Source organism: Condylura cristata, unplaced genomic scaffold (genome assembly GCF_000260355.1).
Source record: "Condylura cristata isolate star-nosed mole 26May11 unplaced genomic scaffold, ConCri1.0 scaffold00036, whole genome shotgun sequence".
Lineage (NCBI taxonomy): Eukaryota > Metazoa > Chordata > Mammalia > Eulipotyphla > Talpidae > Condylura > Condylura cristata.
In genome coordinates, this window is record NW_004567137.1 from 11,666,269 (window position 1) to 11,685,370 (window position 19,102).

General features: G+C 38.8%; 1 protein-coding gene across 1 annotated transcript in view; it reads right to left on the reverse strand.

Moving 5' to 3' along the window:
- Positions 1-826: 826 nt before the first annotated feature.
- PDE6H (phosphodiesterase 6H, cGMP-specific, cone, gamma) overlaps positions 827-19,102 on the reverse strand; it is a 79,355-nt gene continuing 61,079 nt past the window's right edge. The window contains exons 2-4 of the mRNA XM_004693251.2: positions 4,761-4,937; positions 3,483-3,523; positions 827-1,144 (exon numbers count right to left, since the gene is read on the reverse strand). Of these exons, the coding sequence (XP_004693308.1) occupies positions 1,068-1,144; positions 3,483-3,523; positions 4,761-4,897 (255 nt within the window). The 5' untranslated portion in view covers positions 4,898-4,937 and the 3' untranslated portion in view covers positions 827-1,067. The remainder of the gene's footprint in view (positions 1,145-3,482; positions 3,524-4,760; positions 4,938-19,102) is intronic.

Genomic DNA, 19,102 nt, shown 5'->3' on the forward strand with positions numbered 1-19,102 from the left:
GTGACTTCACAGCCACAGCATTTATCACTACCACAACTTTAGATTATCTCATTTAGGCCACAGGTTGAAATCTTTGCCCATAGTTATAAAACAATTTCCTGGAAGAGCCAGGATTAAAACCCAAATAGTTTTTCTCCTATGGTCTTCTTCTCTTTACAGTTAATTTACTCCATTCTGTCACCACAGGTTACAAAACTGAAATGAAGAAATGAAAACGCTGCTAGTACCAAAGAGCCTATCAGACAGTGGCAACCTCTGAATTGCACAATTGCCTTCAAAGCACTGTGTAAGAGTTCTGTGGGCACACTGCTCTTGACACAGCCAGGGATGAAGCAAACCATCACTTTATATGAAGGGGTCAATGCCCCATCCTGGATATTTGAGAATTAAACTTTAATGTATGTAAGTCTTTTCAATCAACTGAATCAAGGCAGTAAAAATATGAAGGCTCATGAGGTAAGAATCCTGAGTTTAAATCTCCAGTTTCCTCAACTTAGAGTGGCTTGGGACCTCAGGAAGACCTAACTCAATATAAGTCAGATCCAGAAGGTGCATGATTTACAAAGCTGCAACTAAGAAATAGGTCTTGGTTCCTAATCAGCCTCTGTGGTAAGGCTCTGTCTTTGTTTAATGGGTCCTCATGAATGGGCATCGGGTATTTGCATATAGCATTTAATATAAATTCATCCTAAGAGTCAAGATAAATAGCTCCTTTATTAAATGAGAAGGGGGGGAGTGATATAAATGTTATCTTAATAGTCTACTACTGATCATAATGAATGCCTAGCAAAAATAGATTTAAAGGACTTAATAAAATTTAGAGAAGTACTGATGACTTCTAACCAGTTGATAGGATAAGTTTGAAATGCCCTAACAGAAGTCAATTTTCATCCACTATTTTCTACCACTACAAGAAAGAGTCTGACCTCAAGAGAAATCTTAGTAACTTAAGGAAAACGATTATGTAAGCCAAAAAAACCATTTCCGAACAGCTGAATGTTAAGACTGGCTGAGCAATGACTAAAGTTACAGAAGATGCTATTGAGAATAGCAGAATCTCTGGTGCTTCAGATGATCCCAAACTGGGCGAGCTCATGCAATTCCAGGTGACTGAAGGCCTCCCAGGGACAGATCACTGTGATATCTGCAAGAGAGGGAAGAATTTGTAAACCTCACTCCCAGGAAAATCTCTTCAGTTCAGAAGACATTCTTTAGGCAGATCTGTGCCCTTTCTCCTACTCATTGTGGAGAGTTTATAGACTGCACCTACAGGCCTGGAAGGATCAGATCTCAAGGTTCTGACACCCAGCGAATAGCCCTAACCCAGCCCCAACCAAAGGCATCCTGTTAGCTTTATTTTGCATCCTTTTTGGGGAGAGACCTAAAGATTTTAACCAGGGTGACCCTGTTTAGGGGCAGTTTACAGATCTCAAGGGGTTTCCCCAAAGTGCAACCACTAAGGAAGGAACAAAAGTGGAATTGTAATGAGGCCAAGGGATAAAATGAGAAAACGATCACTAAATCCCTCTGGTCTGCAAATCCAGTCTCCTTACTCCCAAGAGATCCATATGTATCACTGGACTTCTCTAACACAGTTTTCAGTTCATTAACATTTTGAATGCCACTTCCGATCATATTGAGAAGACTTCATTTAATACAGTCACTTGCTTTAGGCATATGATATTATTGTCCCAGATGGCCATAACCTAGAGGGATTAAATACTGATGAAAAAAAAAATCATTGAGTTGTAGAGATGAGACTAAGCTAGGTCAAAGATCTCAGACCTTTTCTCAGTATAAATCTTATTCCACTATACTATATATGCTAGCAGACTGAAGCATATCTCCTTCCCAAGTCCAAAGAGAATTTTCTAGGCTTGTACATATCTGGCCGAACTATAGAAACAGTTGATTTAGAAAAAACAGCAATTACTTTTATAAAGTAACAACAACAAAAAAAAATCAGGTTGATATTCCAGGATTGGCATTTGAGAGCAAAATGAATTCCCTAGTAAGAACATGGAAAACTATATATGCCACCAGTTGTCAAAGTATATAGGAAGAGTTGAAAACTTATATCCACACAAAAACCTTAATGAGTTTTATTCATTATTGCCCAAACTTGGAACAACAAGGCATCCCAAAATAAAATGAACTGTGATACAATCATACAATGAGATATTATTCAGTGACAAAAAGAAGCAAGCTATTAAGCCACAAAAAAACACAGGGAGGAACCTTAAATGAATATGCAATTCTAAGTACAAGAAGCCAGTCTGGAGGAACTACATACTGTATGATTCCAATTACATGGCAGTCTGGAAAAGGTAAAACTATAAAGTTAGTAAAAGCCATTTAGTGGAGAGGGAGAGATGAGCAGGTGAAGTACAGGGTATTTTAGGTCTGTGAAACTATTTTATATGAAATTTTAATAGTGGAGCACATTAGTCAAAACCCTCATAACTTGGCAACACAAAGAATGACCCCTAAAGCAAGCACTGACTTTAGCTAATAATATTACATCAATACTAGTCCATCAGTTATAATAAGTGCATTGCATTAATACAAGGTGCTGATAATAGACAAATAAAAGATGGTGTCTGAGAGGGTATATAGCCAGTTTGATTTTTCTGCTTCTTTTTCTCTATAAACCTAAAACTTCTCTTAAAAATGAAGTCTAGGCCCTCCCTGGTGGCGCAGCGGGTTAAAGCACTGCACTGAGAGGCTGAAGCCACTTCCGCATGAGTTCAAATCCCGCCTGCCCCGGAGGAGACCACATGGCGAGCCAGACCTCTCCTGACCCACCCGCTGCTCCCCTCAGCAGTGTACTTCGTCGATCTGCCTGTTCTGCTCCCCACTCTGTCTCTGGTGAAGCCTCTCACCGCCCCTGAGCCTCTGGCCTGTACCCCAGTTCTGTATGTACAAATAAATAAATCTTTAAAAAAAAAAAAATGAAGTCTATTCATTTTAAAAGGAATTTCCAATAACTTAGGTTAAATACTTCAAACAAATTTAAAAATCATGTATTGGACATATACAGAGTGTCAAGTCCTGTTCTGGATGCCAGCAAACTTTATTTATTTTTTTTTTTAAAAGGAAGTTGGTAAGTGAGTGGTTTGCAGAGTAGAATGGTTCTCCAGGTCCACTCTTGTTTCCAATACTTCACTCACTGGCCTCAAATTGTCACTTAATTCCTGTCTCATATTTCTCTTCTGAAAATGAAAGAAAATTGGGCTACACTAACTGAGAACTTTTCTACATGAAAGCTTATAACCTATCATTTAATATCCCTAAGAGCTGTTCAACAAAACAAGAGAATTCACTCAGGAGTTTAGATTAAACTCCCATATTTCCAAGACTTCAAATATCTTCTGCCTTAGGTATTTATTATAACTTTCACCTGCCCCTTCAAGCTGGAAATATATGAAAAGGTAAAACTTCAACAGTAAAGAAAGCCCTTACTTAATCCTTTGGAGGCTCACCTGTTCCTAGTCCCTCCATGCCTGGAATGTCATCTCCAAACCTATAGACAAAAGGAAAGAGAAATGAGCTAAGTTCAGAATAAATGGTTTCTGAAATGACTCATATAGAGAATTTCCTCACTCAATAGGAAAGAAGAGTCTTAAGTTTTTGTATTTAGAAGCTCCTTTTGTTTGCATTGAACTGTCAGAAAATGCCCCACGGACATTTTAGACAATAGACCCTAGTAAAGGGATAGCTTCCCCCTATAAAAATTCATCCTAAAATAGGGCCCTCCCTGGTGGTGCAGTGGGTTAAAACACAGCACTGAGAAGCTAAAGCCACTTTAGCATGAGTTTAATCCCCACCCCAGAGGTGACCCTCATGGCACTGCAACTTCTCCTGACCCACCTGCTGCTCCCCTCAGCAGTGTACATTGTTGACCTGCCTGTTCTGCTCCCCGCTCTGTCTCTAGTGAATCCTCCCACCCTCCGCATCTCTGGCCTGTACTCCAGTTCTGTATGAATAAATAAATAAATCTTAAAAAAAAAATTCATCCTAAAACAAATGATAGCCAGAAAGAATTCTCCATGGGTAATTTGGTCAAGAACCACTATCTAAAAAAGAACTTGGAATGAGAAAACACTATAAAAAGGCATTAAGGTAGTTAATCCAGCGACTTATCCAGTTATCCAAAAGTATTTCTTAAGCATCTACTACGTACCAGGCATTGTTGTAGGCCAAGGAGATAAGGCAAACACAAATATTTTTTCCTATGGGACCTCAGTCTCAAGGAACAGATGTTAGCTATTAAATGTCATATAAAATAAAACAAGCTAAAATAGTGGAATGTACAAAATGCAAATGGAAGTTGATGTTTGTCTAATAGTCAATGATGACTTCAAAAAAGAAACCGACATTTGAAAGCCTGCTGAAAATAAATAGCATATTGACAAGGAGAGAAAGAAAAACTAAAGACATAAGATTAAAGTCATAACAATAAATTATATGCATAGAGTATGTTGGCAAACACAAATGGTAAAAGAAAAGTCTGGAAGGTCAGGGTGAAGGTTATTGTGACAGATTCCACTTGCTGCTACATTTGGCTATATCCCTGGGTACTAGGAGAATAAAGGTGCCAGTGTTCCTGACATGATTCAGCCATGGCTATGTTAGAAAACAGAGGATGGAAAGGAGACTTTTTAATTCTATTGAATATTGAAAGCATTAATTTCTCAACACCAAAGCCATCTTTGAGAAGGAAAAAAAAAAAGGAGTCATATTTTTCATCTTGGTCTTACCCTTTCACACCTTTCTTAGGTGGTTTGCTTTTGAATTGGCGAGTCTGCCTCTGCTTGAACTTGGGGGGCCCTTTGCGTGGAGTGGTAGGACCCTGGTTTGAAGCAGGAGGGGCCAAATGTTTAATGTTGTCACTCATTTTGATAATCCTTATATGGATGCTGGTTCTCTTCAGGCTCCTTAGACAATGAAAGGAAAAAAAGGAGACCCTTTAAGATATGGGAACAATTGCTTATTAGATCATCACTGTAAGTGGGGGAAGAAAAATACCTTGCTAAAAAGCTCAGCATTTAACATTGACACAGAAGGAGAGAAGTTGCCATTTCTGAGAGGAATTTTAAGGAAAATAATGTATGAGTAAATGGAGGCACTATGTAACCTGACAACTAACACATGTTTTAAGTTAACACCAAAATCCAGATAGGTAAGTTGTTCCAGTTTCCACCATTGGCTTTCTAGGTGAATTTATTCTAAGGATTTATTCCCCTCCGTGAATACTAGTTCCACCATTTGTAAATGGGGAAAAATGGACAAAATGATTTTTAGTCTTTACAGCACTGATATATTCTTTGCATTTCATGTATTTTTCCATCCAGCTGCAAAATAACCTGACTGTTTACTAGCCCACTTTCATGACCTTTGTTCTTTATAGTCCTTATTGCTTTGTTTAATTTAATTCTCAAAGTAGTCAATACATCCCAGCACACACACAAACACAAATTGGCACGTCAGTGAAGAAAGATTAAGTAATATGTTCTGAACTTTATATCTAAACACCAGGATCTTTAATCATGCATCTCTTAGACATTTTTAATATTTTCTCCTGCCCAAATCATGAACCTTCCCATTTCATTTTCCTAGGCTTTTCTTTTAGTTTTTAAATTTTGCATCATCCTTAAATACCAAAAAAAAAAAAAAAAACTGCTGCCACAAAAGTTGATACTAATTATTATGGGAAGGAATATTTTGAAACTCCAAAGAACATCCAACTAGCCTTGAACTGGCCTTGAACCAACTCCTTCCATAACCTACTGCTGGGAGCTTTTTTTTTTTATAGAATTCCTTATTTCATCCATCATAGATTTATGCTAATAATCTTAAATCCAACTTTCCTGATAATCTTTGACATATGATAATCATCTTTCTTCTTCCAACCACACTATATATCCCTCAAGTCCTACATTATATAACTTCATCAAATTTTTCATCTTACTTTCAAAATCATGCTAAAGTATTCCTTCCCTCCAAGATGTTTTTTCCTTATTTTCATTCTCCCAGTTGCTAATTTCATTCTCTTTTGCCAGTTCTCAACTTGCTCAACAGCAACACATTGACTAATCCGGGAGTTGGTGCCAGGGATGGTGAACCAGGCCAGGGCCCTGCATCACTTGCTCATGCTATGGATTTGTCCTAATCCCCAAAGGGAATATGCCCCAAGAGGCTTTCTTTTTCAGTTTGTGTTCATTTCTGTAGCCTCAGAGCCTACAACAAAACTTGGCATACAATAGCTATTTGACAAATGAGTAAACAAAAAGTTGACCTAGAACTTTGAAGCTTGGGTTGTAAAATCCTAACCCTGTGACCTTACCCATCAAGTCAGAAAGAAGGCCTTTGCTGCTCGCACTTCACAAAGCCCTCAGTGGCTTAAGAAAATGTGATGCTAAGCCTTTAAAACTCACTGAATCTATGCTTGTGCTATGGGTCCTCTCTTGCCTAGTAAATAAGCAAAGTTTGTAACCCTCCCAAGTAGAGCTGGGGCCATGGGAATCACAGGTGAGCAGCCAAGAGCAGTATTATTCTCAAGAATGTGCTACCAGGAACACATCCCAGCATTGCCAAAGCCACAGAGAAAAACTGCAGAATTTCTCTTGGATCAAGTGTTTTTGACTTACCAAACCCTTCACTGTAGTAAGAAATTACAAAGTTTCCTTTCTCTTATTTGGAGAGTTTACCAAGATCAGGATCACCAGATTTTTTTTTTTAATAATTTTTATTTATTTATGTATGCAAGAACTGGGTTGTAGGCCAGTGGTGTGGGCGGTGAGAGGATTCACCAGAGACAGAATGAGGAGCAAAACAGGAGAGGATCACCAGACTTAGCAAATAAAAAATATATATAGGGCAGCTAGTTAAATTTGAATTTCAGATAAATGACAAATGAGTACTTTTAGTAGAAGTATATCCCAAATACTTAATGGACTGTACTTATGTGTTTTTTTTAATTCACTTGTTGTTTACCTGAAATTTAAATTTAACTGGAAACCTTGTATTTTATCTCGCATCTTATCATGATCCTATTATGTTTAATGGTCTAAGGTAATTCTAATATGTCAAGTTATAGTTGGGGTAAAATACACTGTAAGGTATGCTTTTAAGAATTAAATAGACATTGTTTCAAATTCCTGCTCCTCCAGCCATTGTGTAATGGTAGATAATCTCTCTGGACCTCATTCCATCTATAAAATGAATCAAATAATATCTTCTATTTAAGGTTTTGTGGAAAATTAAAGGGGATAATATGCACAGATTGGCGCAAAGGGTTCAAAAAAGACTGTAAAAAGTATAAATACTAGACTTGGGGGTCAGGAAGACAAGTCTAGAGCCGTGGCACAGGTTCTCCTTGACTTCCTATACCCCCTTTTCTCAGCCAATTGCTGAAGAATCCTCGTCATACACAAGAGGTGACTGCCATCATCAAGAGGATTGCTGGACAATCCTCTATATCCCTCAAATACCTCAACTACTAACTCATTCCAGGTTTCAAAATAATGCCTTAAGAAACCTGCCTTGGAGGGCCCTCCCTGGTGGCACAACAAGTTAAAGCACAGCACTGTGAAGCTCCCTGCAGCCGCTTCAGCAGAGTTCCATCCCTGCCCAGGGAGGTGACCCACAATGGCACAGCAGACCTCTCCTGTCTGGCCCAGTGCTCCCTTCAGCAGATCCCCTAAGCAGTGTACTTAGTCGATCTGCCTGTTCTTCTCCCTGTTCTGTGTCTGGTGAGAGGATCCAGGGATCCTGCACCCTGCACCTCTGGCCTATACCCCAGTTTCGTATGCATAAATAAATAAATATTAAAAAAAAAAAAAGAAAAAGAAAAAGAAGCCTGCATTGGAGCACTTGACATCTCTAACAAACCCCAAAGAACATACAAGTTATACTTGAATTCTATCTTCCCTGAATTTCATTCCCCCTTTCCACCCTGTCATTTTCTTGCAAGTTTCTTTTGCACAATTAGATCATTTTGAACGTGCTCCTTTAGGCTTGTACAGAGTTTGTGTCTAATTTTAAACATGAGGCATTCTGTGAAAGAATTCTCTACAGAAAGAGCTGAATAACAGTTGTCTGTTTAATCCCTGGATATCAGGTCCATCGAGATTTGCACAGGGCGTGAGAATCGTGGCTGCATGCACTGTGTATTTCATGTGCAATATTTCATTTGTGAGTGCCTTCCATACCAGGCAAACCATGCCATGTTTCTGTCAAAGTTCTACCCTCTAGTTCCCCCAGAAAAACCCTTGGGAGGAATAGAACAAAAAAGACCATTTCCTGCCTTGGAAATCTGTCAGCCACAGATATCAGCAAAGGCTAAACATGTCCTGTCAAGGCTTTCCTAGGAATTCCGAGGGCAACCCTGAAGTTAAGTAATCTTGAATTCAGTATCTGACTTGATCTTTGCAATAAGAAGAGTTTCACATATTTGCCTCCAAAGGTGTCAAGTAATCCACTTCTCTGTGAGGCAAAAGACTTTCCTGTTCTTTAAGCAATGCTGGCTCCTTCCCTTTTTGAAAATGACAAAGTATCCTTCTATAAAAAGTAGAAGTATTTTTTAATTTCTATAATTAATTTAATTATAATATAATTTCTAAAATTATATTCTATAATTTCTGTAAGTAGAAAAGTAAGATTTCAAGGCATAGCGTTTTATTTCTGCTCTTTTTGTGGGGGGTGGGGGTGTTGACTGGGAACCAGGGCTAGTGTCACCTTAGACCCAAGGCAACAGAGCTTAGCTGTAGAAATCTACAAAGAAGGAACTACCATAAAATTCCAGCTAAGAAAAAGCAGTTTCAGAAGATTTTTTAGTCAGGCTCCCTGATGCTGCTCTTATCACCCCCGACATCTGTTATTTCTTTCTCAGTAAACGTGGAGAGAGACAATTCCATTTCTGATTGATTATGATGGCTGTTGGTACAAGGACACTCTTTCCTCCATTAATGGGGTTCAGTGTCACCCAGGGTCCTGCTAAGGCAGAGATAATAAGTAATTTGGAGAGCCAAGGAAGACCCAAACCAAGCTCATAAAAAAACAAAAACAAAATCCAGCAAGTACCTTGCTTCAGAATGGAACAAACAAACATTTTACCCTCAGAGGGAGAAGGTGAAGCCACCCGCGCTGCACTGCGGTCATTCCCATGCTCCCTCACCACTGGCTTTCTCCTCAGCCTACTCTCTCACGTCAGCCTCTCGGTGCTTGGGCCAAATTTTCAAGCACATCCTGGGAGTAAAGAACTGTTTGCTCTGTGGTCCTTCAGTGTCCAAGAACCCTCCTTTCCTGTTTGCTGTGAAGCCACAAAAAGGGAGGGTCAGTTTTGGGGTTCTTTTTAAATGAACTTAGTAATCAAGGTTTGTAGTGACCTTATAATAATCAAGTTCACTTACTAGCCTGTCTCATGGCACTATAAGGAAGTTTTGGGTATATTTTCTTCATGTTTTCACCCATTTCCATTTGCAGCCCCAGTAGAAGCTCACAGGTTCAGAATGTCCTTTTCCATTTCTTGTTTTAGATCTAGATTAACCCCCTCCCCACAAAATCCTGCAGTTATATCCTGTTTAAACTCACCGGAAGTTGAGAAATTTCAAAACACTCAAAAGCTGAGTGTTGCTCCTATAAGCTGTCCAGTTGCCTCTTCACAGTTGATGAATAAAGAAGCTTTGCATCCTGATTTCTCTCTGTAATACTCTTCGGTGATCTAATCTCACCATCATAAGCTGAGAGCACCAATGACGGTGCAAAGGAATTGGAAGAATATAGGGTGAGACTGGGACAGGCTTAGGAGTTTCCTAATAATGGAATATTCTTACCAAACAGATGTGAGCTCTCTCCTGTCAATATATAGGTATTGAATTCACACACACACAAAACAGGGATATCCAAGAGCAGATTTACAGTTTGTGATTTAAATATTTTGTCCTTCTCTCATTGAGATATCTTTACTCCCTCCATCCTTCTCCCAGTCTCTCTCTCTCTCATACACACATACACACACACACACACACACACACAGCATAACTCTTACAGGACTCTAGATTACTAGAAAGAAGAGAGTGAACCCCAGTGCCCCATGCTACGGTCAGATATTGGTCACATGAGCAGTGACATTGAGAAATAAACAATATCTTGTCAGCCAAGTATTGTGTATTTATTTCTTCTAAAATACAGAACCACAAATCAGGAATTACATAAAATTCAGTGATACCTGAGAGAGAAAAATCTCAAATGATAAATGGGAACTGTTAATGATGACATTTATTTGAGAACTGATTGCTGTATCATATATTAGAAAAGCTTCAAGGTCTCTGACACAGGCTACCTTATCTTTTGGGTACATTTCAATTGTATTGAGCTACTATTATTAAATTGTACATAATTTTATATATAAACTTTATATATAAATTTTATGGACATGACTTTAAGTGACCATAGCCCATATGCCAGTGTCACTAAACTCTTTTGACAAAATTCACATAGACAAAATAAGTGACCTATTCAAGACATATATAAAGGTAGTAATAGAGCCAGGAGGTAGGCTAAACCTTGGTCCATTGAACAATCAACTGTTGTTCTCCCACACAACAGCAAGGCAGACATGCACTCAGATACATGTGTTGGTGGCTCTCATGCCTTGCCAGTGAACTGCAGTGTGCTTTCCCTAAATTGTTACTTGTAGAGTATTGCACTCCATAAAGTTATAGAGAATGAAGGTCAATTTAACCTTCTGAGGCATAAAGAACCTTGACCTGAAACCCCAAGCAGATTACTTTGGCAGCTAAAGAGCTTAACGATTTTTTTGTATAAGCTTTCTCATAGTCTTTACTAAAATTAGGGGTGTTTTAAAGACAACAAATACCTTGCAGAGAATACACTGGATGGATCTTTCCATCCCTACCTCTGTGTCTCCATTACCATTTATACTTCTACACATTAGGTACATGCTTATCTGCTAGACCCTTACAAATTCTCCATTTCTTTGGTGGAAAACTCCATTTCATTAGGCAATGAAAAGACCAATGAGGTGAATGGTCTAAAATGTTGATACTCAAAAATATAACAGGAGGGCCTCACTGGTGGTGCAAGGGGTTAATTAAGTCTCAGCACTATGAAGCAATCAGCAGCAATCCTGGAGTTCAATGCTGGCCATGGAGGTGACCCACATGGCGCAGCAGACCTCTCCTGTCCTTCCAACTGCTCCCCTCAGCAGTGTATTTCAGTAGATCTGCCTCTTGTGCTCCCCATTCTGTCTCTGGTACACCCCCTATACTTCTGGCCTGTACCCTGTTCTTGTACGTATAAATAAATCTTTTTTTCAAAGTGTGTGTGTGTTTGTGTGTGTGTGTGTGTGTGTGTGTGTGTGTGTGTGAACAACATTAGTACCACCCACACTTGCTCTGACTGAATAGATGATCTCAGACCCGGGTCTAGACCTACTAAATCAGAATCTTCCTACTAACAAGGTACCACAATGATCTGCCTACACATTAATGTTGAGACTAATGTTCTAGACTAAGTGTAGGTATGGTTTACCACAGCTCTGCTATGTGAGAAGAGGGTCGCCTCTTAGAATTTCAAGTTCCTTACATGTAAAATCATGAAGATCTAACACTCTAAGATACACTATTATTCTCCATTCCAAGACTTTGAGAGAGCTAAATCCCATTCATCAGTAACAGAATTTGTAACCCAGTGATTCTCAGTGTGGGAATGGAGATCAAGAGGCTGCTATGTGATAATTCTTCTCCTTCTCAGGGAATCACAGGAAGAAGAGGTGAAAGGTCAAGCTTACAGTTTCAAAAAATTTTCCTAGAACAATTTGAATATGGTTCTCAGTGGGTGGGATTAGAAAATTCTTTAATTGCTTTTCTTTTTCTTTTTTTTTAATTATAATTTTTTTTAATCTTTAAAGATTTATTTGTGCATACAGAACTGGGGTACAGGCCAGAGGCTCAGGGGCGGTGAGAGGCTTCACCAGAGACAGAGTGGGGAGCAGAACAGGCAGATCGACGAAGTACATTGCTGAGGGGAGCAGCGGGCGGGTCAGGAGAGGTCTGCCTCGCCATGTGGTCACCTCCAGGGCAGGCAGGAATCCAACTCATGCGGAAGTAGCTTTAGCTTCTTAGTGCTGTGCTTTAACCCGCTGCACCACCAAGGAGGGCCGAATTATAATTTTTTAAAAAGATTTACATCTTTACTTTATGCATACAGAACAGAGATACAGGCCAGAGGTGTGGGGCTGGTGAGAGGATTCACCAGAGACAGAGTGGGGGAGCAGAACAGGCAGATTGACCAAGTACACTGCTAATGGGAGCAGTGGGTGAGACCAGAGAGGTCTTCTGCACCAGATGGATCACCTCCAGGGCCTGGGATTGAACTTGCACTGAACCCATTGTGGCTAGCTTGCAATGCTGTGTTTTAACCCGCTGGCCACCAGGCAGGGTCTGAACTGCTTTTCAAACTTACAAATCTATGTTCCATCTGGTTTGGGAGTAAGAGTAATATGTTTCCTTTACATTTGTGTGTGTGTGTGTGTGTGTGTTCTCAGAAGCCCACAGTGCATGTGTCAAAGTGCAAAGCTCAAGATGGAGATTCCGAATATGGGAGAGATGTGACTTTGAGGTGTGTCTTCCTATTCTTTCGTATCTTAAGAAACACTGAAGATCAGAGTCTTTGAGAGAATTTCAGACAGAAGAAAACCAGCAGGAAACTTGCTGGGGGGTGGGAACAGGAGGAAAATTACTGATAGAAGTGATGATACAGATGTATTATTAAGTGAGCAATCCCATGTCAAAAATTTCTATACTGTTTGATTTCATTTATGATACTCTGAAAAAGGAAAAACTATAGGATTGCCTATAAATTCAATTGTTGTCAGAAGGAGTGTGGCAAGGGATTGAGAGGTGATAGAGCCAAGATACCAAATCAACTTGGTATTTTGATTGCCGTGGCAGATATACAACTCTTTGTATCTGTCAGAACTCGCAGAATCATACATTACTTTAATTCAAATTTTGAAACAGACATCATACAATGTATTCTTTTAATCTGTGCTCCCAGCCCTATTTCCCCTGGCTCTGGATTTTTCCTAAAAGAGAGGGAAATATTACTCGTATTTCAAGACAAGAAATATCCAAGACAAGAAGTAAAGGATAGGTACTAAGTAGAAAATAAGTAAAATTTTCAGCACTTCTAAGTGCTTCTAAGTGTTTAATATACTAGAGAGTAGGAAGACACACATCGACGTCACATCTCCCCACTTCTGGAATCTCCCAAACTTGAACTTCACACTTTGACTCTTGCACAGAGGACTTCTGAGAAACATACAAGGCTGGTTCCTACTTGACATGTTACCATGTTTATGATTTCCCCAGAACAACATGGTTTGCCTGAAAAAAAAGCTACCTATTACTTAAAAATACAATACTTTCTTTTAGGAAACAGGTAAGAGGAAACAGTTCCTGTATTTATGAAGCTGATTTTTTTTAACCAAAACCAGATAAAGACAGTAAAAAGGAAAAAATAAACAGTATCTATCATCAATTTAGATATAAAAATTCTTAGATCTACAAAGTATTAGCAAATTAAGTACAACAATATATAAAAATAATATACCATGACCAAGTGGTATTTATTCCATATATGTAAAGCCTGTTTGGTAATCAAAACTCAATTGAATGTAATGCTCTATATCAAATATCTAAAAAAGGAAAATTATATGATCATATCAATTAACAAAGGAAAACCATTTCAGAAAATTCAGCATCTACTCATGACAAAAACAATCTCTCAATAAGCTAGACATAGAGGGGAACTCATAAAGAGCAGTGAAAAAAGTTCTCCAGTTAATATCATACCTAATTGTGAAAGATTTCAGTCTTCAGTCTATTGCCTACTTTCTAAGAGCAGTAACAAGACAAGGAGGTCTATTTTCATCACTCCTATTCAACATGGTGCTGGAAGTACTGGTCGATCACTCAGGCATGAAAAAATAGAATGAAAATGAAACAAGACTTTGTATTCATAAGTAATATGAGTGTCTACACAAAAAATCCAAAGGAATCTGTATTTTAAAATGTCCCTACAACTAATAATTGAGCTCAGCATGGTTGAAGACTATAAGATCAGCACATAAAAATCAAATGCATTCATGCATAGCAATTAATAAGTGGAAACTGAAATTTAAAATGTACTTTGAAAATCTAACAAAATGTATAGGGTTATTATGATAAAAAAATTACAAAATGCTAATTAATGAAATCAAAGACATAAGTAGCTGGAAAATCAATGTGCTTATGGTTTGGAAGATTTAACACAGTAAAGATACCAATTCTCTTTAAATTGATCTATCTTTATCACAATTCTTATAAAAAATTCCAGCAAGGTTTTCTGTAGGGATAGATAAGTTTATTTAAAATTCATATGGCAGCAGAAAACCTTAAAAAGAAAAGGCTTTTCCTAAAGTTAAAGCTCACTATTTAGCTACAGTAGCCAAGACATTTAGGTGTTAACAGAAGGATAAACACACCAATAAACATATTAAGGAACTCAGATACAGACCCACATGAACATGGCCAAGGTGCAAAGGAAATTCAGTAAAGAATTAGAATGAATATGTGAAAATGGTGTGAAAACAAGAAATGTTATGAATGGACTTTATAAACAGACAAAAATAACCTAAGCCTTAACCTAAACCTCACACATTTTGAGTCTAAAACTTATACCTTGTATAAAAATAGACTCATTTTGAGTCTAAAATTTATACCTTGTATAAAAAGACTCAAAATGTATCACAGACTTAAGTGTAAAAAAAATCAAAACACATTTTGAAAAACAATAAAAGAAAGAGGTCTTAAACTTGTTAGCAAAACTACTGGCCATAATAAAAGAAAATGATATAATTGATTTAATCAAAACTTTAAAGATTTGCTCTAAGAGAATGAAGAGAGAAATCACATACCAGAAGAAAATATTTGTAAATAACATACAAAAAAAAATTTGTATCTAGAATATATAAAGAAATCCCAAAATTCAATAATGAAAAGACAATCCAATTACAAGATGGATTTAAAAAGATGTATAAATATTTCGGGCCCTCCCTAGTGGCACAGCAGGTTAAAGCACTGCACTAAGAAGCTTAAGCCACTTCCGCATGAGTTCCATCCCCGCCTGCCCCTGAGGAGATCCACATGGTGAGGCAGACCTCTCCTGACCCGCCCAATGCTCCCCTCAGCACTATATTTCGTTGATCTGCCTGTTCTGTTCCCCTCTCTGTCTCTGGTGAATCCTCTCACCCTGCGCATCTCTGGCCTGTACTCCAGTTCTGTATGAATAAATAAATAAATCTTTAAAAAAATTTTTAAAAAGATGTATAAATATTTCACTAAAGAGGATATACTGTTGGCAAACAAGCCCATGAAAAAATGTTCCCCACAATCATTCATTAAAAGCACAGTTAAGGAGGGCTCTACTTCCTGGTGCAACGGGTTAAAGCACTGCATTATGAAGCTCTCTGCTGCTACTGCAGAACAAGTTCAATACCCCACCAGGGAGTTGACCCACATGGCGTGACAGACCTCTCCTGACCCACCTGCTGCTTCCTCAGCAGTGCATTTCAGTAGATCTGCCTGTTGTGCTCCCCACTCTGTCTCTGATGAATCCTCTTGTTGCAGAGAATAACTCTTGAATGGAACCTGCTTCTCCAGTCAGGGAGTAGGCAACTGGCATGGAGGGAGCAAAGGCTGAGCGCTAGGAGATGAATTTGGAGTGGTACAAGGACCAAATCATGAGTGTGTTAGTTACCAGTAACAGTATAAAAAGTACCCCCAAATTTGTCCACTTATAACCACCAGCATTTGTGATTACGCACATTTTCAGAAGGTCTATCCAGGAGTAGCTTAACTGGTTAGTTTCTGCTCAGATTCCTTTGGAGGCTTTAGTCAATCTGTTGGGGGACAGATCTGGGGCTACAGGGTTCATGATCAACACAGTTCACTTGTGTGGTTGTTGGCAGAAAGCCTCAGTTCCTTATCATTCAGATCACTCCTAGGGGACTCAGGGTTCTCAAAACATGGCACCTAACTTCCCACAAAAGAAAAGGTACCTCAGAAATAATATGGCATCACTTCTGCCACATTGCACTTTTCACACAAACCAACTTCATGACTGCGATAAGGATAGACTAGCAGGATCATTGAGGTCTGTCTTGAAGGCTGGTTACCAGCGTGAGCATAATTGCAGGCTTATAAACAGGTGAACATTCCCTGGAGTTTGAGGTGGAAGGAATGAAGTGTTCATGAGTGTGAGAAGAATAGAGAGTAAAACAGGCTATCACAGAAGTGGAAAACATATAGGTCCAGTGAGAAATGATGACGGTAGGAGTAGGGAGTTAGCAGAGATGTAAATGAGAAGTAATCAATAGGCTATAAAAAGTAGAGCGTTCATAAAACAGTATTTTCCCATGTTTGGTCAACTTCTCTTTCTGGGTGGTCTCATTTATTTATGACTTAAGCCAGCATTTTCTCAACCCTCACAACTTATACCAGTTTTAAAAATAAAGTTTCCTGATTCCAACTCCAAAAAGTCTGATATAATAGGTCTGGAGCCGGGCCTAAGAATTAGCATTTCATTTTTTTTTAACGATTTAATTACTTATGCATACAGAACTGGGGTGTAGGCTAGAGGTGCAGGGCAGTGAAAGGATTCACCAGAGACAGAGTGGGGAGCAGAACAGGCAGATTGACAAAGTAAAGTACACTGCTGAAGGGAGCAGCAGAAGAGACGGAGAGGTCTGTTGCGCCATGTGGGTCACGCCAGGGGCTGGGGGGTCAAATGGGGTCAAATGTGGCTACTTGCAGTGCTACATCCTAACCCGTAGCGCCACCAGGGAGGGCCTAGAATTAGCATTTTACAAAGTCCTGAATGATGTTAATCTGCCAGTCCCTGCTTCACCCTTTGAGTGACCTTGCTTGTTTTTTTCATTTTTTATTGAAGCAATATTAGTTTATAACTTTATATTGGTTACAGGTGTACATCAGAATAGTTCACCTTCGCATATGCCACATTATGATCCTCCCAAAGGAGGATCCAACCAACACCATGCAGTTGACTCCCTTTGCCCAATGTTCCTCATAGTGCCCACCATTTTGTTCTCATAATCTAAGTGTTTTTGTTTTGTTTTTTCCCCATAACTTTCACACATATAGCTTTACATTCCAATCTCTGTATGTACTAAAAGGATCACCACAGAAAGTCTAGTTTCTATCCACCACCTTATGCAGTTGATCCCTATTACTCAATTTGACCCACTCCAATTCCCTTTCTGGTAACCACATTCTGGATGTCCACTGTGACTTAGACTCTGGCTCCCTCAACGCATCTCTTATCCTTACATACTGTGCAGTGCAGCCCAAACAACCTTGAATGACATCCTTACAATTTCTGCACCTATCACCCTGTCTAGGGTTCCTTGCTTTTATTCATGCTTCCCCTCCACCTCAGATACCTTCTTCACTGCCATCCCATTCCAACTACCCAACGCTAACTATCCTTTGAGACTAAACCCTGCAGCCATTACCCCACGTAGTTCCTTTAAGTCCTTACTTACCAGACTCTTCACAACCCACATTTATTTCTTTTCCTAAGCTCACAGTTTTAAATATTTTATTTCTATCTTTGTATCAATAGCAACTTAAGTCCAAACAAAGCCTTTTCTCATGCATTTTATATTTGGGTAGAGAATTAATTCTAATATCCAGAATGAATCACTTAACAATACAAGGCACTGTTCACTAAAGTATTAAATTCTGTTGCATAAATAATGCATGCTCTAAATGTTCAGAAAATAAAAAGACACATACATAAAGATTTCAGGGGTGAAAAGCTTCCAAGAAGGAGAAGGTAATATTTAAGATATAGGTAGGTGACTGGGAGCATTCTGATGAAACTGACTCCTAGTCATTCCAATATTTGCTCTTTATTAATAAGGATCAAAATGTAATATGGACACGATGTTGCTGGTACTGGTGTCCTTAACCTAGACCACTTATTTATTGAGCACTCACTCTGAGCTAGGAGCTCTGCCCGTGTTTTCTCATCCTTGCCCAGCAATTCTGAAGGCTGATATTATCCCTCTTGCACACGTGAGAAAACGAACTCTCAGAGAAATAAAACCATTGGCACAGACACACAGACAGAAAGTCATAGCACCAGGATATCCACCAGAAGTTCATTTCTTCCTCACCTCAGGCTACCATTTGTGCTACATGGATGCCTTTCAAAAGAGGCAGCTTTCAGGGAAGAAAGTCTTTTCTGAAAGTATATTGTCTTGACTTGCAGCCTCCAAGAAACAGTATGCAAAAAGAGGAAGTTTCATCACGTAACAGTCACTTTTGTTTCTGGCAAAGTTGCTACCCTATAGATTTATATTTGCCTCGAATACCATCAGTATATCCTTCTAACAAATAGGAAAGGCAGGAAAATACCTCAGAACTTGATCACTTTTTTTTCTGGTTTCCAAATTCTGGTGACTTCATTTGCATTACAGGGCTAAGGCCCTTGGAGTAAGAGCATTCTTATTACCAGAACAGGCATTTTCTTACATTGGGTAGGTTAGATGCAGAGAAGGGAGCCCTCATTAATAGCGAGGGCTAGAAGCAGAGATCTGTTGCATTTGTCCTCTTCAAGGAATCTCAATCTTCTCTTTTCCTAACTGGTAAATACATGCAATAAGCTACAAGAGAAGAATTAAGAAAAGATAGTATTGGGTTATATTATTTTAACATTAGTCTTTTTTCTCAAACCTCCATCTCCTTGATCAGGTCAGTTTCACTAAGGGTAACATATTACCAGTGGCATCAAGGAACATAATGAAGTAAATAAAACACAGTCATCTCGGTAACAACAAAGTCAATGTCAGTGTCTACAAATGCATTTGCTTGATTTGTGGGCCCTAAAGATAATGAAACAGTATAAATACTGAATATTGAAATATGAGTATAAATAAGCATTTATTATTGGCATCCGCTATGAAAATGTATAGAAGAAGTATGATTTAGGGACTTAAAATTGTTTCCTCAAA